The 24,689-nt window shown below is 47.4% G+C and overlaps 1 protein-coding gene across 1 annotated transcript in view; it reads left to right on the top strand.

Moving 5' to 3' along the window:
• The window catches only part of CACNG3 (calcium voltage-gated channel auxiliary subunit gamma 3), a 78,104-nt gene extending 54,518 nt beyond the window's left edge, over positions 1 to 23,586 (top strand). The window contains exons 2-4 of the mRNA XM_040973898.1: positions 10,962 to 11,045; positions 15,680 to 15,820; positions 22,491 to 23,586. Coding sequence (XP_040829832.1) covers positions 10,962 to 11,045; positions 15,680 to 15,820; positions 22,491 to 22,999 — 734 coding nt within the window. The 3' untranslated portion in view covers positions 23,000 to 23,586. The remainder of the gene's footprint in view (positions 1 to 10,961; positions 11,046 to 15,679; positions 15,821 to 22,490) is intronic.
• The last annotated feature ends 1,103 nt before the right edge of the window (positions 23,587 to 24,689 follow it).

Raw genomic sequence — 24,689 nt, 5'->3', positions numbered from 1 at the left:
AGTCTAGTGAAAGGCTAGAAAATAAGCCAGGCAATCTAGATTTAAGCAAGATAATCAGCTCGCACATTTAATCACAAGTTCTGGGGTGGGCGTTGGGGGTAGGAATTGAGACAGCAGCTGGGACACACACATCCTGTGTTGGGGTGTGACACCCAGCTATGCTCCTGATTCCAACATCTTGCTAATGTGCCTCCTGGGAGGCAGCAGCTGATGACACAAGAGCTTGAGCTTTTGGCACCCACATGGGGACTTGATTGAGTTCCAGGCTCCCTTGTAAGGGGGAATCTCCTCTCTTTCTCTCTCTCTCATTCTTCTCAAGCAAAATAGCTAAATGTATTTTTTTTAAATAAATATATATATACTCAAACATTCTGTGCAAGAATTACTGGATGCATTCAGGGGAACAAGGCCCCTGATACTCCCTGAACAACTGGGAGAAGGTGGAAGGCAGAAAGAGCAGCAGGCACGAAGGCCTCTCCTACCCCAAGCTGCCGGTCCAGCCATGAGGCCCCCAGGAGAGCTCAGCTGCATGGACACACCCCAGGACATCCACACATGTTACGGGGAGGTTGCCAGGTTCTGCACCTTGCAGAACTGAATCCCAGGGCGGCATTGGCTCTGAGCGCCGGAACTATTCCTGGATGTCAGGTGCAGTTAATGGTTGCCATAGCAACCGCCCATGCTTAATGAATAGAAGAGAGTAAAAGATGCCGGATAAATGTCAGGGCCCCAGGACGGATTTGTTTGGGAGCATATCTGTTAGTGCTGGGCAGAGCTGGCCAGCTAGGGTTGAAATGAGCAGTCCAGGCGAGCTGGAAACAGATCCAGGAGGCTTTGCCCGATCTATCAGTTTAGCACAGTAGGAATGGCACAAAATGTCTCCCAATGTGGCTCTTCACAGACAGCTCGACGTGAGCTCCACGGATTCTGGACATATTTACTGAGTTTGTAAGAGCCAGGAATTCAAGCCCAGGTCTCTTAGGATGCTGCCTTAAAAAAAAAAATTCTTCTGAATTGCTTTCTTAAATGAAGACTATTCCACATTGTACTTAAAAGTCTTTTTCAAACTCCAAACTCGCACTTGTTGTATTGTCGTTGTGTCGTTGGCACGCTCCTTACAGGCGTGAGCAAGCCAGTGGTGGGTGGTTAGGGTGTGCTTACGAGGCATTAGAGGAGCAGATCTCAAGGCTGTTGTGTGTCTCTGAGAAGCTGGGCTGGGTATGACATTAGCATCTGCTGGCACCTGTGACACCTGCGGAAGCAAAAACCAGGCACAAGGCAGAGGCCTGTTCTGCACTCCCACCACATCCCTGCCATACTTGCCTACTCCTACAGAACCTCCAAGAAGTCGGAGGTCTGTTGGGGTGCAGCTTTCACAGAATACCACATACCAGGTCATTGACAACGATCAGAGACTCAGTTCTAATGGTTTTAAAAGCAAGAAGCTCCCAGCTTGAGGGACCAGCATCTACTGAGGGGCTGCTTTTTGCTGCATTATCCTGTGATGGAAGGCAGAAGGGCTAAGAGAGAGGGAGAGGAAGAAGGAACAAGAGGGAGAAGGAGCTACTAAATAAGAAAGATCAACAAGCTTTTGGTTTTTTTGGTGTGACATCCAAATGCTTTTATGTGAATATGAAACAATTTCCAGTTCCCATTCTCTGTCTATCGCTTGCTTTACATGACCCCAAGTTCATTATTCTGCCTCCTAGGTTAATGATATCTCAAAGCTTATGGACTCTCAAGCTGTAACAATGAACTTGAGCATGCCCTGCCTCACAGACTATAATGGGCTGGACTCCCAGCTCCTTGGGATCTGGGATCTGGCCTCTGGCCTAGGCTCAGTTTTCAGTTCAAACTCCCAATTAGCCAAATGACGAAGGCTCAGGGAAAATATCTGATATCAAAGCTCCCCAAGTCTACCCAAAGGACTGATGAAGCAGAGCATCTGACATCTGAATACAGGAGGTCTAAGTGCAGCTTCCCCATGCTGGGGTCCAAGACCGGAGTCTCTCCCTCTGGGTGGATGTGGCTGTGCACCCAAGGCACTGCAACTCTGACCCTGTCACCATTGCTTCTCCAAAGAGTTCAAGGTTACTTCCAATGATTCCTCCAAGGTGCACTTTCATTCCGACTCCTCGCCAAGTTAATGACTTCCATGGAAATGTTCTTGAAATCTGTGCTTCCCTTGTGTCAAAAGCCCTTCAAAAGCAGGCTCCACATCCCACCTCACCCAGGCCTATAAGGGACCTGGTGGTCTCTACCTGCTGCTTCCTAAGCCTGGCTTGACCCCACTTTGCAACGCAGCTCTCTCTGCTCCTTTAAGTGATGCGCTGCCCAGAGTACCAGAAACACACCCAGGGTATTTGTTCTGCTCATTCATGCCCTTTGTGTGGGGTAGGCTCCTTTTTCACACCTTATCACGCAGGTCACATTTTCGGGGCAGAATTTCATAAAAGCCCTCCCCTCACTCCAGTCCTTCTTGTTTTCACGGTTCTTCCCGCTATCTGAAATGACTCTGTCCTTCTTACTAACGCACGTGCATCCTTTATTAATTTGTTTACTCTAGCTCTCTCCTTGACGGGAGCATTGCAGCCTTGAGACCCAGAACCTAGTTTGTTTTGTTTCCTGACAAATCGCAGGTGCTCAGAACAATGCTTCACACAAACGTGGGCTACACATCTGTAGAACAAATGAAAACAAGATGCACACCCACAGCTATCCCACAGATGTTTATTTCTCATGAATTCATTCACTGCTACGAGGACAAGTGGCAACTCATAATTGCTAAACCCTCTTACGCAGAGACCACATTCAGTTCAGAGTCCTCATGAAGCATGAATTTGTTATCCACAGCCCTGAACATGTGAGGCTGGGTGGACCGGCCAGTGGGCTCTGCCCTAATGGGAACAGGTGTAGCCATCCACCACCCGGCAACGGAGTCTGAGCTCAGCTCCACCTCCCCACTCAGCACACTGCCACCTCACTCTTAGACTGCTTCGATGTGATTGTCAGCTCTTGTCAGCATGTGACAACACAAGGCAAATCAGAGAAGAAGCGTGATGTGCCAACACGCACCCAGTGACAGCCTGCCAGAGGGACACAAGCTAACCACGGAAGAAGAGAAGATTGACAAGAATGATGATGATAGACACACCACCGCCTGGTTTGAATATCAAAAGATTAACAGGAGTCCTGGGGGGAAAGAGTGATGTGTTTAAAAAAAAAAAAAAGGTTTTTTTCCCCCAAAAAAATTACCCATTTTGTCATTCTGCTGTGAAGTCAAATCATATGACCCTATTGGGGGTGTGTGAAGGAGTTCATATTGACCAGAACACAATCGTGTCAGCCAAACATGTGCCTGTCCAAAACTGACACAGTATACATTTCTATTCACTCCAGTGCATCATTAGAAAAAGACCAGACCAAATCACTGTTCACAGAAGTGGCAATTTCATGTGCAAGATAGTTAGAAGCACATTGTTTGGACCCGATTGTACGTTAGGAAATACTAGTCCCTTGTTCATATTTATTTGAGAGACAGAAAGTCCCTGTGGTTTCACCCCTGAATGCCTGCAGTGACTGGAGTTGAGCTGGGATCAAGGAGACAGACGTGTCAAGATCCCCAGGTAGGTGGCAGGGACCCAAGTACTTGAGCCATCAGCACTGTCTCCCAGGGGCTACAGTACCAGGAATTTGGCAGTAAAGAGCAAGAGGTGGAAGCTGATGTAGGATGCTATGCAGGTGTCCTAGCCAAAGACGTAACAGTGAGGCCAGATGCTCGCCCCTTCTTGTCCCTACTTTTAAGTGGCCTCAGCTGAGAGTTGGGGAGCTCCACCTTAACAGCACAGTTAGAATCATCTGGGGAGCTCTGAAAACTCAGTATGCTCAGACTAAGAAGCTGGGGGAAAGAAGCTGGGCTTGGGGTTTTTCAATCTTTTACCCTTCCTAAGGTAATTCCAGTGTGAACCGACTTTGAGAAACACTGTTAAAGGTATCCTTACCCTCAGATAACAAATATGGGCGGTATCACCAAGAACTCAGGCTTTCCTACAGCCAGGGGTCGCTTTTGTTTTGTTAACTCAAGTTTCCAAGGAACAGATTTTCTCTTCTTTCCTGATATCTCAAAGCAAATCCATCGCAACAGAGTTCTAACAGGAGAAGGCCACTGCTGGACCCCGAGCTCTGGTTCCCAGTCAGTCTCTGTTGTGAGCTCTGAGCTGGGTTTTGGTTGCACCTGCTGGATTTGTGGCTGAGATAGGTGCCAAGCTCTGGGTGTTCAGTTGGCCCTGTTTCTCAGATGGACCAGGACTGCAGTAGGTGGCTGCCCACCGTAACTCTAAGCACAGGGTAGCTGTCCAGCCAGAGCCTGTTCAGAAGTTTAGGGGGACTGCAACCACCGAAGCCTATCCAGCCACTTCAGTGGGAGCTGTTCCTCCAGAGAAGAAGGATGCAGGAAATTCTCTCTGGAGAACCGAGCAGAGGCCCTGCCCTTCTCCAGGGGATGGGACATTCTGGAGAAATACAGCCTCACTTCCATTCAAGATTCAAGACTGAGCATGTGGATAGCATGGGCCTTGAATGACAAACTCACTTCTCCTGGCTTTCCTGATCTGGGTTCAGTATTTCTTGGCTTGGGTCTAAAAATACTAAGTGCAAAGCCATCTTCAAAAATGACCTGGGAAGCTGGGTCTGGCCCTTATGCAAAGTTGGCAAAGCAGGTGCTCTAGACCTTGTTCCTCTGGGGTTCTCTACCTGGGGGAGCTGAATTGGGGGCGCACGCCCATGCCCCTCCATGTACATGTCAGCACACCCAGGGTTGTGGGGGCAGGAGAAGGCAAATTATACTCCTTAGCTCCCACTGGTTTCCTCTCACTCCATGCCCAAAACCAAGAGTAGAACATGAAGAGCTGTGACCTGTTAACCCTCTTCTCAGTACCCATCATCATGTGAGCAGTAGGAAGAGGGTTTTATAAAGAGCTCTGGTTCCTAAATTGGAGAGACTTTGGACCAAGGTGTGCTAGCCAGGCTCTAGTGCTATTGCTAAGTGTCCTGGACTGAGTGGCTTATCAACACCAGAAATGTTTTCCTTGTAGTTCTGGAGATTGGAAGGGAGAGCGTGAGAGAGAGATCTCCACTCATTGGTTTCATTTCTAAATGCCCGGAAGAGTCAGGACTGGGTCAGCCCAAAGCCTGGAAGGAGCAAGTGCAGGCCTCCCAGATGAGTGACACGGACTGCAGCCATTCCTCGCTGCCCTTGCTGCCCCCAGGAAGGAAGAGGAAATGGACATAGAGGTGGGACTCAAACCCAAGCACTCTTGTGTGTGAAGCAGACATCCCAAGTGCCGTGCTAATTGCTATTCTGAATGCAGAACCCCTCTGGTTAACCTCTAAACAAAGTTTAAACTTCAGCTTAGACATAACTCTTCACTCCTTTTACAGCTAAGAAGAATCATTCCAGTAAGTTATCAGAAGGGAAAATATTTGGTCGTGAGGGAAACACTTCTAATTCTTCATATACCACTTGGATTCTCCAACTAAGTACACACTTTCTTTTAGCTGAACAGGGATTATCTTAATTTGGAATAATGACCGGCTTCTTATTTTCTTTATTATTTGTCAGCATTGAAAAACTATTCGAAAAAGGTTATTTTTAAATGCCAGCACAATGGCTTAATTATTATAGCTTTGTTGTAAGAAACCACCTGACTGAAATCTTTTATCCTTTCTAATATTTCCCTCTAATGAATTGCCTTTCGCTTTCTAAGTAGACTAATTTCACCATCCAGGAAAAAATAACGGTTCTCTCCACATTTTTTGCATTGCTTGCAACTCAATTTTATTTGATCACCCATGGGCTAGAACTTGTAAGAACCACGGTACACAGTAGAGGCAATGGTGACCATTTTTGCTCATTTTTGGTTTTCACAGAAATATTTAACAGGTTGGACCTGTAAGAAGACCACCAGCTGACAAACTATAGGGACAATCTCCTCTGGCCAGAATGAAGTTATAGTCTCCGCAATTCTGGGAGAGCACTTCAGAGAGTTCATGGAGGATGGGACTGCATGCTACATTTACAATGAGTACTTGGCACAGTACTGAAAAAGCACTGCTTGGGCTAGCCACATCTAATACTGGAGTGCCTAATTCAAGTTTCAGCTCTGCTCTTAACTCCAGCTTCCGGGGAGAGAGCAGGTGATAGTCCAAGTGCTTGAACCCTTGCTGCCCACATGGGAGACCCAGATTGTGTCCCCAGTTGCCAGTTCCCAGTGTCAGTGTGACCCAGCCCCAGTGGTCGCAGGCACTTACAGAGCAAACTAGATGAAGAGAGCGCCCTCTTGCTGTTTCTCTGCCTTTCCAAATGGAATAATATATATATATATATAATTTTTTTTAAGTAAGTTTGTTTTTGTGCAAAAGCAATGTAGAACTAATATGTAAGATGCATTTTCCATGACTGTTTGATGGGGAAAAAATGCATGGGTTTCCAGGGTTGTTTTTTTTTTTTTTTGCACCAATAAAAGCTTATCTTTTCAAAGTATGTGCATACTTTTCAATAGAAGCTAACTTTTTAAAGTATATGCATACTTCATCACCTCCAGAAATATCTCTTAGTTCTTTCTTCCCTTTTGCGTTATCCTGGGATCTTGGGTCCTCACAGTCCAAGTTTCACACCTGCCCTGTTGGGTCCCCAACATCCCTCACCTGTAGCCGCTGGACCTTGCTCTGTGTATGCCCACCCTTGAACATCTTCCCAGTTTGCTTCATCCATGGTTTCTGCTTCTGTCTGCCCTGGGACCTTAGCTTAAAGCTGAGGGCCAGGGCAGTGCTTATTTCTGTATCCTGATCACATCCCTGCCGTGGATGCATTTGCAGCGACTGTCTTGGCTCCATTCTCTGCTATTCACAAGCGAGTCCAACCTTATCCTGTTTTTCGGAGGTTTACTGATACGGGGAAATACTCTTTAAAAAAAGTTTAAGTAAGAACAGCGTGAACCCAATTTTGCAAAATCATTTTTGTGTGAAAGCACAGGGGCGAAAAAAAAAAAAGCCTGGAAGGAAATAGATAGAAATGCTAAATAGTAGTTATTTCTGGGAGCTAGCAATATGTTACTTAGATAAATGGCCAAGTTCACTTTGTGATGAGTGTGTGACTTGGGGTGGCATAGTTTCCCATATCAGTGTGGTATCTTCCTTGGGGAATTCTTGATTTCTTTTCTTTCCATATTGCTTAAAAAAAAAAAAAAGTCTTGCCATGGAGCCAGCACATCTCTTTTAGTCCTAAAATAGCTCCCCAAACCAATGTGGTAATGGCTGTAATTTATTGAGCTCTTACTAAGTGCCAAGAAGAGCGCTGAGCACTTTACGTCACTGCCTGATTAGAAGGTTTTTGTGTTGGAGGGCTGAGACTGGCGACTGGCCCTGTAAGCTGTGCACACTGCCTTGATCCACTCTCATGACAACTCCTGGAAACTACTCGCATTAGTCTCATCCTGTAGAAGAAACAACCAGAGGGGAGCTGAGTCAGGACTCGTCCCCAAGCGTGACTCGAAAGACGGGTTCTCACTAAATGCTGTTTGCAAACCCCAATATCTACAGGGCCAGGCCAATATCACAGGGCCAGGTGGGGACAACTGGAGTGGATATCTAGATTCAACAGCTCTTTGTCAAAACGTGGGAGGACAGAGCCCCCCATTTCTGAAGAACAATTAGTTTTATCTGTAAATATTCTGAATGGCAAACTTCAGCTGTATGTTTAATTTAAAAAAAAAAAATTGGGCAGTAAAACACTGCAAGTTTAAAAATATCAAGCAAGCAAAGAAATTCGCAAAATGGAACAGATCTACAAACCATGTTTACCCAAGAAGCCCGTCCTTGTGGATGGGGACTGTGAAAAGTTTGTGCAGAGAGCAGTCAAAAGATAAATTTGTTTTGATGCTGAAAGATTTGAAATCCATGCAACACTGAGTTATTTCACAATACATTTTCCTATGAGATTTTTAAAAAAATATTTTTTTGAAAGGCAGATTTTACAGAGAAAGGATAGAGGGATGTCTTTAGCTGGTTCATTCCTAGAACAGCTGAAACTCAGCCGCAACAGCTGAAACTCAGCTGATCTGAAGCCTCAAGCCAGGAGCTTCTTTGGGCTCTCCCGCATGGATGCTGGGGCCCACAGACTTGAGCCATCCTGTGCTGCTTTCCTAGGCCATAAGCACATAGCTGGATGGGAAGTGGAGCAGCTGGGACATGAATCGGAGCCCAAATGGAATGCCAGCACAGCAAGCTGAGGATTAGCAGGATACGCCACGATGCTGGCTCCTGCCCGTGAGCTTTTGGAAGGCCCCTGCTATCTACTTCAGAAGCTGCAGCCAAGGTTAGGTCCTTGATTCCAGGAAGGCCCAGACCCTGCTTTATTTTCCATTAACGGGATGGAAATCATTAGCTCAAGACTCAGTAACATTTTCCCTAAAAGGTCAGAGAATATTTATGTTCGTCTTTGCTATTTTCAGCCACAAATCTGGAACTCTACCTAAGAACAATGGAAACTATGTAAGCAAATGAACATGGGTGTGCTTCAGTAAGATTCTATGCACAAGCACCAACCTTTCAATTCTGTATTTTTTTTTTTTTACATGACACGAAGTAACAATATTCTTTGGACTTTTTTTCAACCATCTAAATATGCAAAAATACTCTTAGCTGACAGTGTTGCTTCTGATCAGTATGAACAGATGCCTGTGAGCAGGTGTTTATCCTAGTAATGATGACGCCAACAACCCACACAGGAGGACCTGGACTCAGCTCCGGGCTCCGGCTCTCGACTCCAGCTTCCTACTGCTGTGGACCCCAGACGGCAGCAAGTGATGGCCCAGGTAACTGGGTTCCCAGAATCCCTGTGGGAAACCTGGGTTGAGTTCCTGATTGCCAGTTTTGGCCTAGCTCAGTCTCAGCTATTACAGGCATTTGGGCAGTGAACCAATTGACAGAAGACAGTTCTCCCTCTTTCTTTCTGCCTCCCCTGGGCCCCAAAATGGCTATCTCCAAGAGCTGCTGATGGGTGCTGGTTCTAAGCTGTCGTGAGTCATCCTGAGTAAGTAATTTTCTGCTTTTTTTTTTCCTGCTTTGTGTTTTTTTTTTTTTTGTAAGATCTATTTATTTTTATTGCAAAGTCAGATATACAGAGAGCAGGAGAGACAGAGAGGAAGATCTTCCATCCAATGATTCACTCCCCCAGTGACCGCAATGGCAATAGATGAACCAATTCGAAGCCAAGAGCCAGGAGCTTCTCTCCCAGGTCTCCCATGTGACCTTGGGCTGTCCTCGACTGCTTTCCCAGGCCACAGGAAGGGAGCTGGATGGAAGGCGGGGAGATGAGATGTGAAGGATCTTAAGCAGTGGCATTAACCCCGGCACCAAACACCCGCCCATCACAATGTATTATCCTCCCAACCAGAAGAAGACTACGTGAACAAAACTCTGAAATTTGACCAAGAAAAAGTAGGAAAGTGATGGGTCTATTTTTCTTCTAAGAATTGGAGCCTGCTCGCCTGGACCTTTACATTCCGAGTCCGAGATCAGAACTAAGGAGTTGTTCTGTATGTCGGGTTGCATTTGTTGTAAAACATCTCTTTCTGGCAATGTGGTAGAGGCTACAGCCATGGCACCTTTACTATGATAAGATACTACTAACAGCCTTAATGACAATCAGTTCGGCAATAGCTGCCACTCACACATAATGGTAAAATCACAGGGCTTTGGAACCTCGGTTCAAATATCAACTCGGCCACTCCCCAGCTGGGATGCCTTCCTCTGTTTTGGAATCCTCCATTTCTGATCATCAGTTGTCACCATTAACAGCCTCTCCCTCCTGGGTGGAGTGAGGGACAAGAGCAGATGAGATAAGCAGTACAAGTTGCTGCCATGTGCCTAGCCCGTTGCACTTAGTAAGTGGTGGATATTTTCACGGTGTGCCTACAGCTTGGTGAAAATTCTCTTGCCTCCGCATCTGTCCTTAATTCACTCTTACATCGACCACTCTGAAATCTGGGCCCAGCCTGATTGTTCACCTCCTGCAACACCACGCCTCCCCCTCACCTTCCTGATGTCTCCACACACACACACACACAAGGAGGCAGAGGGCCAAGCATGTGTAATTGCCTGCTGTGTGGCAGTAAGAAGCCCCAAAAGCTGTTTGTCATTTATAAGAACTGACAGAGCCATTAACTGCCCCAGAGACTGGTTAATTGGCTGGTTAACAAACACCTACCATGATGATCAAACATCAGCCATCACTTCAGTGACATTTGTGCTGAAAAAAAGAAAAGGCAGCAAAAAGCTCATGGTTTCTCTAAGATGCCTGCTCAGCCATTTCGTGGCTCCCAAAGGGGTACACCACTCAACAAGGGACAGAGGATGGTGACCTGGGATCCCAGGTAAGGGGAGAGAAGAAGACGGGAAGCATCCTGAGGTCAGAATAGGGCACTGATGGGGGAGGAGTGGACGGACCTGCCATGTGTAGGCTTGGATCTCCAGTAGAATTCTTGCTATCTTGCCTACGAAAGTGATGACAAGCAAAACTCTATTTTGCCATCTGTAAAATGGGAGGAATAATGAACGTGTTGGACTCTACATTCTTTTCTTTAACTGAGGGGGCGGAGGCACTAAGGCAGGACAGCTCTGATAAGGAGGGTGTTTGGCAAGCTGGTTGTTGGGGCTTTCGAGTGGATCCTGACATCATTCAGAGAGATTCCAGTCCCCTGCTTGCTGCTATTTTGTTACCTCGATTGGTCTCGTGTGTGTGCGCGCTTGTGTGTGTATGTGTGCACGATATAGAGGAAGATGCTATTGGGCCAACCTATATGCAGTTCCTAACTACCAGGGGCAGGATCTGCTGCTTCCCTAATCCCACTCTGGGTGGAGGGGGTGAGGGCCCTAGTTCACAATCTGATTTGTTTCCACAGGGGCTTTCCGGGGTGTGTGCAAGAAAATCGATCACTTTCCTGAAGACGCAGATTATGAACAGGATACGGCCGAGTATCTGCTGCGTAAGTTCCCTGCTTGCTTGCTTTCCCCTGGGATGAAGAGTGGGCTCCCCTGCCATCCCCCAGGCAGTGGTCTCCTATGTCTGCCAAGTCTCTTCTATTTCAATGAGCTAAAAAAAATAGGTGATGGTGGTGTGGGGAAACCGAAGAAATGTCTTTCAACTTGAATACAAGTTTTTTTTTTTCTAACCTTCCCCAGAGGGTTGGCTTGAGGTGATAATGGGCCAGTGCTCATGGGTGTGGTGCTACCAGGTAAGATGCTAAGTGGATGAGGTCTCCAGGGACAGGAACGGACACAGAGCGTTTCAATCCTCCTGGGACGTGTCCATGTTTGCACAGGACTTTCCCAAGGTCAGTAACCTGGATATGACACGGTCTGTCAGTCACAGCTGCAGACGCGGGAGACAGCTGAGCGTGGTGAATTCGAGCAAAGGGCTCCAGAGTCTTCCAGACCTTGGCTTTGACCTTCTCCGAGTTGGACCTGGTTGAACAAAGTTGCATTAACCCTCCCTCCCCTTTTCTTCTTTTTTTAATCTGCTCTGAAATGGAGATGATAAAGCCATCTGTCTGACAAGGTCATGAAAATTAAATAAGCTAATGCATGTTACACGGAGCCCAGAGTCCAGCACATGGTCATGGGTTAGCTTTTAAGGGTTACATGGGATTAACAAGAGCCAAGTTCAGCTATACAGCCAGGCCTAACAGGAGTCCAGCCCCAGAGAGGCCTTGATTTGGCATTTAAATATGATTTCTCCAACAAGAGTGTGTACACCCTTGAAAGGAACATCCTTTTACTAATTTACTATTCAAGATTATTAAACTTAAGATGGCTGTTAAAATCCTAGTTAGAAGTAAAACCTTTCAAAAACTATCCTACTCCAACTATCCTACTATGCAACTCATAGTTCACAAAGTTATGAAAACTAAAGCCATTTCTAGTCTTCCGCAGGTGGCCATGGGTCTTTAAGGGCTCTCTGTGCACATTTGCAAAAGAAATTGGGGCAGATGGGGGTTGGGGGAGACCTGGAAGAATTCCTGGCTCCTTGCTGTGGCACAGCCCCAACCCTGTGTCCATTTGGGATGTGAACCAGTGGATGGAAGATCCTCCCTCTCTCTCTCTCCCTCTCTCTTTCTCTCCCTGTGTATGTGTGTGAGAGAACACATGGATGTATATCCACCTCTCTGATTTAGCTTTTCAAATGCATTTTTTAAAAATGTTTAAAATCTTTTCAAAAACAGAAATAATATGGGTATCCATGTGAAAAGCCATTTTTATATTTTCTTCAAATATTTATTTTTATTTGAAAGACAGAGTTACAGAGAAACAAGGACACAGAGAGATTCTCCATCCAATGGTTTGCTCCCCATTGGGCCACACTGCCTGGAGCTGAGTCGATTCAAAGCTAGAATCCAGGAGCTTCTTCTGGGTCTCCCATGTGGATACAGAGGCCCAAGGACATGAACCATCCTCTTCTGCTTTCCCAGGCCACAATTAAGGAGTCAGGACATCAACTGGCATCCTCGAAGGATGTCAACATTGCAGGCTGAAGCTTAGCCTCTTCTGCATGGTGCCACCACTCCCACCTCCAATTTTCTCTACTTTTTTTTAAGGTTTATTTATTTATTTTGAAGGTGAGAGAAATGGAGAGATCTTCCATCTGCTGGTTCATTCCCAAGATGGCCTCAACGGCTAGTGCCAAGCTAGGCCAAAGCCAGGAGCCAACAGCTTCTTCAGGTCTCCCATGGAGCGGTCCAGGGACTTGAAACATGCTCCACTGTATTTCCAGGCCATTAGCAGGGAGCTGGGAAAGAAGTGCAGCCAGGACTCTAACGGATGCCCATTTGGGATTGTGGCATTGCAGGTAGGAGCTTAACTTGCTAGGTCACAATGCTGGTGAAAGGCTGTTTTTAGGAGACGAGGTTAAACATAGACACACCATTTATCTCTCTTTGATCCTCACCTAGCCAACAAGAATTTACTCAAGTCCCTCTTATTAGCAAGACAAAGAAATTAGAAACCACCCTTAGAGATGTAGCTGGACTAAATCTTATGGAAGGACACAGATAATTGGGTGCCATGATGGGTGAGGTTTTTACCAGGGTGCCCAGGGTTTTCTTTGCTTTCCTTTATCCACATTGATGAACATTGTGATGTTTACCCTGTTGGAGACTTGAACTGTGGCTTCTATTCCACAACTTGTAAGACTGGTATTATTTGGAGGTGAATTGCTGTTCCCTCCTCTGGGAAGGTAGGGTCCTCTGATTCATCATCTTTCTACACCCCTACTTCCATCTCACAGTCCAATTGCATTTCCCAATGGATACAGGAGGAAGCCTCATGAGCACAGTCCTTGCTGGGTGTTTGGGGATTCTTGCAGCAGAGCTTATGCTGCCAGTTTCCATCACGACCCGTACTTCATTGCTTAAATCTGTGTGTTATAGTCTGGTTTCTGTTGCTGAAACAGAATGCCTGACATTGGGTAATTGGCCCATGTGCTTCTAGAGACTGTGATGTTCTGCTCAGGGACTTCTGGCTGTAACACCCTATGGCAGAGGGCATCCCACAGTGAGACAGAGCAAACCTGCTAGCCTGAGACCACTCTTGTCATCACGCAGATGCAACCCTGAAGACTTCGTCTGACCTTAGTTACCTGCAGAGGCCCCACCTCCAAACACTATTCACACAGGAGGTAGGGATTATGTTTCCAATACATGAACTTGGGGTGACACATTCAAACCAGAACACCATAGCACGAGTTCAGAGGCCCAAGACTGTTGCCTAGGGATCCTTCACAACACCACCTTGGACCTGACAAAGCCCTCCTCAGATGCCAGAGTAGAATTACACTTGAACAAGCTCTTCTCCTTTCCCCTAAAACCCTTTCTCAATCTGGCACAGTTTGGGAGGGGCAAATGATTTTGGATTCTGAGGCTGCCATGTGTCTACTGGGCACTGTGGGCTCCAACTGATTTGGAGGAAGTCCAAGGCAGACACCTGCAGCCCAAGCTCAGCATATCTGCTCATCTTCCACTTGTGGGGCAAGCAGCGGGACCCAGCCACCCATGGTTGTTCTTCAGATGCTCTCTACAGTGTGTGGGAAACAGCCACATTTACATACCCCATGTCTCCGTGGTGAGATGCACGATTTCATAACCAAAGCATGTCAACGACTTCAAAAGTCCAGATAGCTTTCCTTGGGGGCACATTTCAAAAGATAATCATCCCATGGAGGTTTTCTTGAAAGGGAGGCTGTTTTCATCAATTAAATTCATTCCATTCAATATGTGAGCCCTTCCTTATTCAAACACAATGCAAATGATCACACTCAAGGTGAATTCACAAGTTCCAAAGACATCAGAGGCCAACCCACCCCTGGTGTTTGTGAAGGCAAGAGTCCAGATGGAAATCCACTGGCTCTACAAGGAAATAAGCCCACTGTGAAGTGCTACATGCACACTCAGAACCTTAACTCCACTTGAGAGTACCCCTGGTCCAGGGCAGGGGTGAGAGTGGGAAAGGAGACCCTGTGGGCCATGGAGCTGATCTCTTTACCCACCCTAGTAGGAAAACGGTTAAGGGTAGCCAGGATCCCTTCCCCAGCACCAGTCCAGGAAGTCCAAAACCCCTCCCAGAAATTCACCATCACAGGGTAGGGCTGGGAGAGGCACAGGGAATCCTGGAAATCCTGGACCACACAGACCCCCATGGTGGGTGATTTGGGGTGGCCCACTTTAAATCAAATATCTTCTTCATTGAGAGATCTCCCCAATACCCTGGTCTCTGTCACATCTCGCATTGGCCACAACCATGACTAAATTTGAGCTAACAAATGCAACATCAGTTGTGGCGTTGCACAACCATGCCTTTGGAACTCAGCAGTTGGGCAGAGAAAATAGAAATGGCTGAAGTTATATCAGCCAAAACAATTCACCATGACCGTGGAGGTTAAAACCTTCAACACTGAGCTGTGTGGGCCAAGCTTCGAGCCTCTCAAGGGCAGAAGGAGCCCTCGTCCCACCTGCCTTCTACCGTGAAGGCTCCATCCCTTTGTCTAAGGCCAAGCTCAGCTGTCATTTCTGTCTGCTTTTCCTCACAGTCCTCAGCTGGCTCGTCAGCAGACTCTGTTAACTTCACCTGCAAAATGTGCAGCGTGAGGGGGTCTTGAAAAACTCCATGCAAAATGCATATTAGGACCAAAACCTGCATATATTCCAACAATTATATTTGCACTACCATTAAACGCATCTTTTAATTCTGTTCTTGCACATTTTTGGAAGTATCCTCACACATCCTGAATCTGGCTGCTCCAAGGGTGGCTGCCTCGGACTGCCCTACACATGGGGCTGCTGAGGGCCACTGATAGTTGGGGTCCCACGTGACTCAGGGCTGCAAGTTCCCAGTGCAAGCTTCATTGTTTCATCAGACCTTGAGGAACAACATGCAAATTCAAAGACAGGTGGTCACACTTCTTAGGAGAGTGGCTACAGGGGGTCATGACCAGGCCTGTCGCTGTTGGTCTCTGGTTACACATGGGCTCCGGTTCTCTGACTGCTCCCCACATGTACTTCCCATGCCGTGGTGTGCAGCTTGAGGTCTGACTGGCCACAGACAGAAGCGTCTCTCCTTCTCTCCACAGGGGCTGTCAGGGCCTCCAGCGTCTTTCCCATCCTCAGCGTCACGCTGCTGTTCTTCGGCGGGCTCTGTGTAGCAGCCAGCGAGTTCCACCGCAGCAGACACAATGTCATCCTCAGTGCGGGCATCTTTTTTGTCTCTGCAGGTGAGTGTTGGGACCCAGGCCTTGAGAATTGCACTGACACCTGAGGGGAGTGAAGGCTCTACAGCCGAAGCAAAGGGCTCCCTCCAGGACATAGTCCAGTTGTACTAAAGAAGGGAAAGAGTGTATGTGTTGGAAGCAAAAACGCTCTGTTGTACCTGGGGGTTGGTGAAAGAGAGACAAGGAAGAAACAGTGGCAGGACCAGGAGGGAGAGAGAGAGAGAGAACACACATAAGCGGAGGGTGAACCCAGGAGGTTTGTATAACAGAGAAATGAATTTGGTTTTGTTTTTCTTTTTAGTATTTAATTATACAAGAGAAACAGAGAGAGATAGGTCCATGTTGTGGCCCAGTAAGTTAAGCCTCCACCTTGGATGCTGGTATCCCATATGGGCACCAATTCAATTCCCAGCTGCTCCACTTCTGATTCGACTTCCTATTAAAGGACCTGAGAAAGCAGCAGTGGATGACCCAGGTACTTGAGCCCTTGCCACCCATATGGGAGAACCAGATGGAGTTTCTGGTTCCTGGTTGTGGCCTGGCCCACCCCTAGCCATTAGAACCATATAAAGAGTGAAGCAGTAGATAAAAGCTTTCCCTCTTTCTCTTGTAACTCCATCTTTCAAGTAACTAAATAAAGTTGTAAAATAATAATAAGAAGAAGCTACCAAAAAAGGGAGAGCCAATCTGTTTGTGGGTATTTACCCACAAGCCTGGTCTGGGGTGGGAGTCGGGGACAAAACCTATTGCCAAGAGCACAACCCAGGTCTCCCATGTGGGCAGCAAGGACTCAAGCCCTTCACCAAACACCTGTTGCCTCCCAGGGTGTACATTAGCAGGAGGCTAGCAACAGAGACCAGGACTCAGGCACTCCATCTGATACAAGTTGCAGGTGTTCCAACAGGCAATTTAACCACTGGGCTAGATACTTGCCCCCCACCACACTGTGTCAAATGACTCTACCTTCTGCTTTCCCAGGCATGTTCATGTGTTCCCATTGGCTCTTTAACAGGCACATGTGCTGCTTGACTATTGCCACTGCTTTTTCAAGTGCTCATATCAATGCCTCTCCAGAAGCAAGGTGAGGACCAGCAGCCTCACAAGCTCTCAGGGAAGACTAAGTGAACAGCAGCCTTGCCCACAGAGAGGTGCAGAAGACAGGAGGAGAGCCCATCAGTCAGTCTTGCTCTCTGCCTTCACTTTCCCTTTTCGTCTCTGTCCCTCTTGTGGTCTCTGCCTTCCTTTCTTTCCTCTGGGTTTCTGAGTTTCTTTTCATCTCTTCCCCCATCTCTTTCTACTCCAGCCCTCTCCAGGCAGATCAATGCTGTATGGATGGAATGTTGTAGAGAAGCAAAGCAGGTGGCAGGGGGAGGGCAGGGAACACAGGGCTTGCCCCCTGGGTGAGAGTCTTCAGATGTTGACCCAGACTATTGCCTGCCTCCCTACGTATCAGAGGAGGAGTCCTTCCCTCAGCCCTGCCCTCTGTGGATGCCTGAAATGCAACTAATACAAGCCCTGTGTATTTTGGGTTTATTCTATGCCTGCACGGACACTTCACAAAGTGCGTGGGCAGGTGGGTATACTTTGAGATGCCTGATTCAATCATCGCAGTGCCTGGGTCTCAGCTTCCTGCTAAGGAATACCCTGTAAGGCAGCAGTTGATGGCTCGAGCAGTTGAGTCTCTGTCACTTGCATGGGAGACCTGGCTGGAGTTCTCTGCTCCTGGCATCATTCCTTGATAGTGCCATGGTAGGCATCTGTGTGGATGGGGAAGGAGAGATAAACCAGTGTCAGTGGGAGTTCTCTGCTTCACTCTTCACTCCCTGGATGAGTGAATGAGTTTTAATTTTGTGGGATGATGGAATGGGAAGATGTATGTTTTGGTACCAAACAAACACCTAAAATCCAAGTGTAGTGTTTTCATAGAACACAATTTTCTTGAACTTTTGAAAGAACCCTTTTGAACATACCTATGATGAAGTTTAATGTATAAACTAAGAGCAGCAAGAAATTAACAACAAGAATGGATAATCAAATAAGAGTTATTGTCAAGCTTATAAACTGTTTCTGAAATTTTCCAGTAAAGATTTTCAGACCAGGTTGCCATCAGCTAACTGAAACTGGGGGCTGCTGTCACGGCAGGTGACTTGATGGGAAGGGAGCAGTGGAGGCGAGGATCCAGTCATCAACAAGCAGGCTTGCCCATCTGAACCTGAGTCCTGGCTTCACCCATGGGGCCTTGGGAAATGTTACCAGCTCCTTACAAGTTGGTTTCACCCATCGACCATCACATGGTCAGTGTCAGCTTCCTGGGATTGCCAGGAGGCGGAAAACCTAGGATTGTTTTCCACTTTGGAAAAAGTAACTACAACCCTGCACACCCCAAGTCTTGGTCCTCTCTAAGACCATTGCTCAGGTGCCTCCCCTGCTGTTTCTAAGCAAAGTCTGTGTCCAGTTCTGAGTCCCTGGGCATGGAGGCCAGCAACAAAGCGGGGAGAAATCCACCTGGTGCCTCGCTCCAGGAGCCTGCGATCAGCCTGAAGGGGGCTGTGTCCTCAGACCTCACTCTATGTGCCCACATGTTTACAACTAACAGAATCAGGGCCTTGTTTGACTTCGAGGCACATTCCCATCACCAGATGGGCCCGCCCTCGTCAGAGAACCAGCCTCAGTGCAGTGCTGATGTGACAGACTTCCAAGAACAAAAGGAGATCATTATTTTGTCCCCCAAGGGGATAGTTGGAGAAGAGCATGTCACCAGCAACTTTCTTCTCATGAAAGAGAGGGTGCTGCGAGGGAGAGTAACAGGTGGATTAAAGCCCTGGGAATCGGGAAGCATGTGGGACAGAACAGAAAGCTTCAAGGGGAAGCAGACAGATCGGGGTCTGATCCTGCATCCCTCCACTACCCTCCCTAAGGAATCCTGACAGCAGCAGTTGTTTCTCCTATGAGAAGCAGTTCACCATCTTCCAAGGTTCCTCTTTGCACGGCTCTCAGGAAGACTTGCAGTTTCCAACACACCAACAACAACTCCTCATGGAGCACCTTCTCTGTGCCAGGCCCTGTGCATGATGCTCAGGAGCATGGGCCATGCCTGATGCTGTTCTTTAATTGGCTCCATTTTCCCATCTATAAAATGGAGGAAAATAACAACCCTACCTCTTGAATCTCCCCACTTCCCCTCCGCCTCTCTCTCTCTCTTTTTTTTAAAGATTTATTTATTTTATTGGAAAGGCAGATGTACTGGAGGAGGAGAGACAGAGAGATAAATCTTCCATCCGATGATTCACTCCCCAACTGGCCACAAAGGCCGGTGCTGCACTGATCCAGAGCCAGGAGCCAGGAACATCTTTCCAGGTCTCCCACGCGATTGCAGGGTCCCAAGGCTTTGGGCCATCCTCCACTGCTTTCCCAGGCCACAAGCAGGGAGCTGGATGGGAAGTGGAGCTGCCAGGATTAGAACAAGCGCCCATATGGGATCCCAGTGTGTTGAAGGCGAGGACCTTAACCATTACGCTATCGCACTGGGCCCTTGAGTCTCTTTTAAGACACTTCAACGAGTTGCTATAGTAAAGGACGTAAAGGACATGATGATTCACAGGTAGTCACTGTTATTCATTGCATACATTGTGCCACTTAATCTTCATGCCAACTCCATCGCTCATGTGTTGAACAAACATGCCCCATGCCCTTGCTAGGAGTCAAGCTCTGAGCTGGAAGTTGAGGCCACAGCAATCAACAAGCCCAGGATGACCCCTGACCTCAGCAAGCTTAGCATCAGGTGGATGAGACAAAGTGACTATTTACTCACACCCTGTTGTTACTGACGCCTAAATCCACCATGGTTGGCTTCAAATTCTATCTTGACCATTTCCTAGTTGGATCAACATGGAAAGCCATGCATCCTGGGTCTCAGTTTCCCCATATGTAAAAGGAGAATCATGTTTTTTTTTTTAAAGCTTACCTGTTTGTTACGGTTCAATGAGGCAACATTTCGTATAGAGACTGCTCCGTGCCTGATACAGAGTGAATATTGGACAGCTCGTTTGAGCTCCTGCTTGTTTCGGCCACTCTAGAAGCATCTTTCTCACCCTCTCCCCCAGCAAAGCATCCTTTTAGGGCTTCCCAACTTTTCCCACCAACATTTCCTGGCTCGCAGAGAAATGAGAAAGCGTGGCTCCTGGGAGTTGGGGGCGTCCCCAGCAGCCTCCTTCAAGTGAGCTGGAACGCCTTTGAAGTCGGCCTATCATTTAACTGAAAAATTCATGTGAATTCTTTCTCCTTCTTATTATATCCACGTTCATTTTAATATAAAAGAATGTGTCTTCCCTGCTAATCTTCAAGTCCAGTTGACACTCCAGGAAGAGGGGCCGTTTTTCATCCTGCAGTTTCTTGCAGCCTGACACAGAACTGGATGTGTCAGCCTCCAGATGAAGAAATAGCTCCACGATGAGAACTTGCCACCTGCCTGCTGAATGCCTAGCCTGGGCACAGTCGAGTGGTGACAGGTGCAGACCCTAGCCCTGCCTTGGAGGGCCAAATCTTCCATAAAGTAGGACCGGAAGTCATATTTGAAATATCAACAAACCTAATGTGTGTGCACCATCCCATCAGGATGAGAGCACTTGGGCTGGAGCCTGTGGCTTCTGCTATGATGTTCTTTAAACCTTTAGTTGTAGGATTCTGGGGTGGGGGGGGCACTTAGGACACACTCAGAAGACGTGTAGAATGTTTGAGAACTGCAAGGAGGGCTTAAGAAGCTCCTGGATATGGATTATTCACCAGCTGCTGTTGTGACTATAATGAGACATCGCCTCCAATTAGCATCACTCTACAGGTACCCTAAATTAAGACGCAAGGAGATAGCAGATAGTAAATCAATCTCCATGAGTTATGTGGGTTCCAAGCTCTGGATAAGACCCTTGAAGCACAAGAACAAGAAGGTGAGACAGGCAGCCATAGTCTCTGCATGTACAATTCCTTCTTCCCAATCCCTAGAGGATTAGTTCGTCAACAATGGGATGAGGGAGAAACTGAGTGTTGAAGGTCTTATGCAGTGGGAGTAACAGTGTGGTATTCCCCTCGTCCTGATGCTCACACAGTAGCTGACTTAAAGCATTCTCTTACTCTGTGTGGATAAAAAGCCTGTGGAAGTTACTGCCCCTTCCTCGTGGCTTCTGAAGGGGTCCAAAATAGAGCTCTGGGTGCAAGGATGAGAGCACATCAAGAAAGTTCATGCAAAAATTGAGTGAGAGGATACATCAGTTTGGGGGTATGTGTTAGCTTTTTGTCACTTTAAAATCCCCGCAAAGTGGAGCACTTAAGAAAGGAGTTCAAGTCTCAAGTTAAATGTATGCATTAATATGGTTGTTGGAAGTGGATGGCAGGTGGCAGAATACGTGTAGGGGAAAGGTTTCCATGATAAACCAGGAGTCAAAGGGCAATATAGAGAATAGAGGGTGACACAGGAAGCACGTTTGGCTTGTATCACCAACCCTTTCTTGGGAACTACTCTCCCACTGGCAAGCCCGAGTGATCCAAATGAGACTTAGCCTCCGATTAGCATCACTCTACTGGTACCTTAAATCTCATTAGCCTCAGCTCCCCGATGCCATCATTACATCAGGGGTCCGGCCTTGATATAACGGCCTTAATCTGTTACCCACTAGCACAAGACCTTGAGGTTTTTCACATCTCAGTGAATCTGAGGACTCAAATATGGCTTAAATCATGGGAATGCCCAAAGATTTTGAAAACTATGCATAGCTTTTCCAGGAAACCCTTCATATGCATGGTTTTCAAATTCCCTTCTGCATCCAAATGAATTTATTTTAGTTCCATTTTCCATGAACGTATTGAAGCCATCTCAAATGTCTACTAGAGATCTCCAATTGGAGACTGCAAGTACTTCCAGCCTTGATGTACCCAGGGCTCCTGTTGTCCTGAACCTGGGTTGTCCTGCTGCTTCTTGTTGTAGCTTCTTGTTGTAGCTCAAGCCTCCAAGAAATCCAAGCAAGAGACCCCAGAAAATCCTTCTCAGCTCCCTTTGTCCCACTCCACAATCCAGAGGCTCCTTTTCATCCAAGTTCAGCTCCAGCTTGAGTGTCGATCTGGTCTTCAAAGCGAACTGCTCCATTTTTCTCTCTCCCTTTGCTGCAGGACTGTCTTATATGTGTCTTGGTAGAGTCCTTACTGTACTTTACTGTAATTGCATTTGCATGTCAATCTCTCCCACTAATGGTGAGAAATTCAAGGGCAAGGACCTGAATCTTATTAGGTTTGCTTCCTCATGAATTAATGTCAGAGATGAAGTGTTGATGGGATGAAGTGTTTCTAAGAGGGGAATAAATGCTTTCCGGGTTCTCTGGCACCTGCTGTCAGAGCAGAATGCCCTTGTCAGCTGAATATGTGGTGCCTGGCCCTAAGCAACAGCCTTCCTCGTCTCCCCAGAGTCACACCTCAGGAGTGGGAGTTCCCAGCCAGAATTCTTCCACCTCTGTCCACTTTCCTCGAAATACAGGGACATCTCAAAGAAGTTTGCAGGAAAATGCTATTAAGAAGTCAACAGCATAACTTTCCCAAGCACTTTTAGAAGCTCCTACTATTCATTAAAAGTGTCAATTACCTCTGAGGCTTAATAAACCACGTGTGTTTCTTTAATCCCTTCTCTTAGGGTTAAGCAACATCATTGGCATCATAGTTTATATCTCGGCCAATGCTGGAGACCCAGGGCAGCGCGACTCCAAAAAAAGTTACTCCTACGGCTGGTCCTTTTACTTCGGGGCCTTCTCCTTCATCATCGCGGAAATCGTGGGCGTGGTGGCCGTGCACATCTACATTGAAAAGCATCAACAGTTACGTGCCAAATCCCACTCGGAGCTCCTCAAGAAATCCTCCTTCGCCCGCCTCCCGCCCTACAGGTACAGATTCCGGCGGCGGTCGAGCTCACGGTCCACAGAGCCCCGATCCCGAGACCTGTCTCCCATCAGCAAAGGGTTCCACACCATCCCTTCCACCGACATCTCCATGTTCACCCTCTCGCGGGACCCCTCCAAGATCACCATGGGGACCCTCCTCAACTCCGACCGGGACCACGCTTTTCTACAGTTCCACAACTCGACGCCCAAAGAATACAAAGAGTCGCTGCATAATAATCCCAACCGGCGCACCACGCCCGTCTGAACTGACCTCTGACCTCTGCCCCGCGCCTGCCCTGTGCAGTCTGGGGAGCCCCTCCGCAGAGATGTCGCCGAGGTTGCATGGCATGGTCCTCGTGATGGTATTACTTTATTTTTGCCAAGAATGAAACCAAATGGACTCAGTCCTTGCCCATGTGGTCCTCTGACCCTCCCAAGTCCCGCTCCCTCCACGCCTCCTAGACCAAGCCCTTAACATCCACCTTCTCCCTGTGTATCTGTGCCAAGCGTTTTTCCTCTCTTCCTTCTGGTCCAGAAGGAGCTCCACATTCTTCCCTCCTTGGAAGAAGACTGTACTCCAAGTCGTGGGTGGTGGTGGTGGGGGGTGCTGATGGTGGTGGGAGTAGGCAGTTCTGAATTCCCATCAGGTGCGTGCATAGCTGTCCCCACCATCCCCTCCCACAAATCCTCAGGAAACCAACCTCCCAGGAGGCCCTGAGGGAGGCAGTCACCTTTCTGTGTTAGTAAAAAAGAAAAAGAAAAAAAAAAATGACCAGAAATCAAAGCTGTCAGAGCCCCAAAGCAGCTAATGTAATCAGCACTTATGTTATTAAAGGTTTTGCCTTGTCGTAACCAACTGAACTTGGAAGTGTTTGGTGTCTTCAGGGTACTTCCCACATTGACTAATCGCCCCCACCTGGTTCCTCTCCATCTCAGAAGCCGAACTTGGCTCATCCAAGAGTTAACCTCCAGAAGAGAGCTACCCCCCGTACCTCTTGGGATTGCTAAAATGTCCCCTCTAACATGAGGTCCTGTGTAGGTCCACTTGAGTCCCTGGAGGCGACAGGAGTGAGTGTCCAAGAACCATGGGAGCTCTGGGGAACCTTGAGCAAGTCACCTAAGCTTCAGCCCTCTGTCTTCATGTGTGTGACATTGTGGAGCCTCTTCCCCGCGTAGTCAGTGAAGCATCCTGTGTGAAGGTGTCTCCACATGGTCAATGATGCAGGATGACAAACGTGTGGGTGGATGCACTCTAAATGGGGTAAGCACTGTATTAGTTGCTGTAACAGGGTGTGACTGGTGGGCTGGCTTCTATGACTGGTCCCGCAGGTTGAGGGATCCAGCAGCAGCTGCCGGGAGGTTATGTTCCTACCACTCGTCGTGTTCCCCTCTCCTCTTAAAGGGATCTCATCATAAGGAACCCACCCTCATGACCTCGTTAACCCTAAAACTATCTCCCCAAAGCCCCAAGCTTTCCAATGCCCACAGCAGCACATCAGAGATCAGGGTTTCATGACCAGATCTTACGCAACAGAAGTCTCGAGAAACCGACACTGACAGTGAATTTTCTTGCAAAGAACTTGCAAGAAATTGGGAATTGCTCACGTCTTTACATGCAAAAGAGCCACTGCATGCCAATGACACACCGATCGTTTTATCTCATTTCATCCTCAAAGCAACCACACGTTGGAGAAATGATTATCTTCATTTTAGTGGATGAGGAAATAAAGCCCTGGATGCTAACAGGCAGAGGCAAGATTTATTTCCAAGCCTCCGTTTCCTGCCCGAAGATTCCTATTCCCCCAGCATGTTTCAAACCTCAGTTATTTGGTATCTTTCCCAAAAGGATTTCCACACCCGAAGACCACATCAGCAGTTATTTACCTAATGTTTTTCTTCACATGGACTTGGGTCTTTTTTTTTTTTTTCCTTCTAGAAATACATTTCAAAAGGGA

Source organism: Ochotona curzoniae, unplaced genomic scaffold (genome assembly GCF_017591425.1).
Source record: "Ochotona curzoniae isolate NIBS_2020 unplaced genomic scaffold, NIBS_Ocur_1.0 contig_2321, whole genome shotgun sequence".
NCBI lineage: Eukaryota > Metazoa > Chordata > Mammalia > Lagomorpha > Ochotonidae > Ochotona > Ochotona curzoniae.
This window is presented reverse-complemented; position numbering and strand designations above follow the sequence as displayed.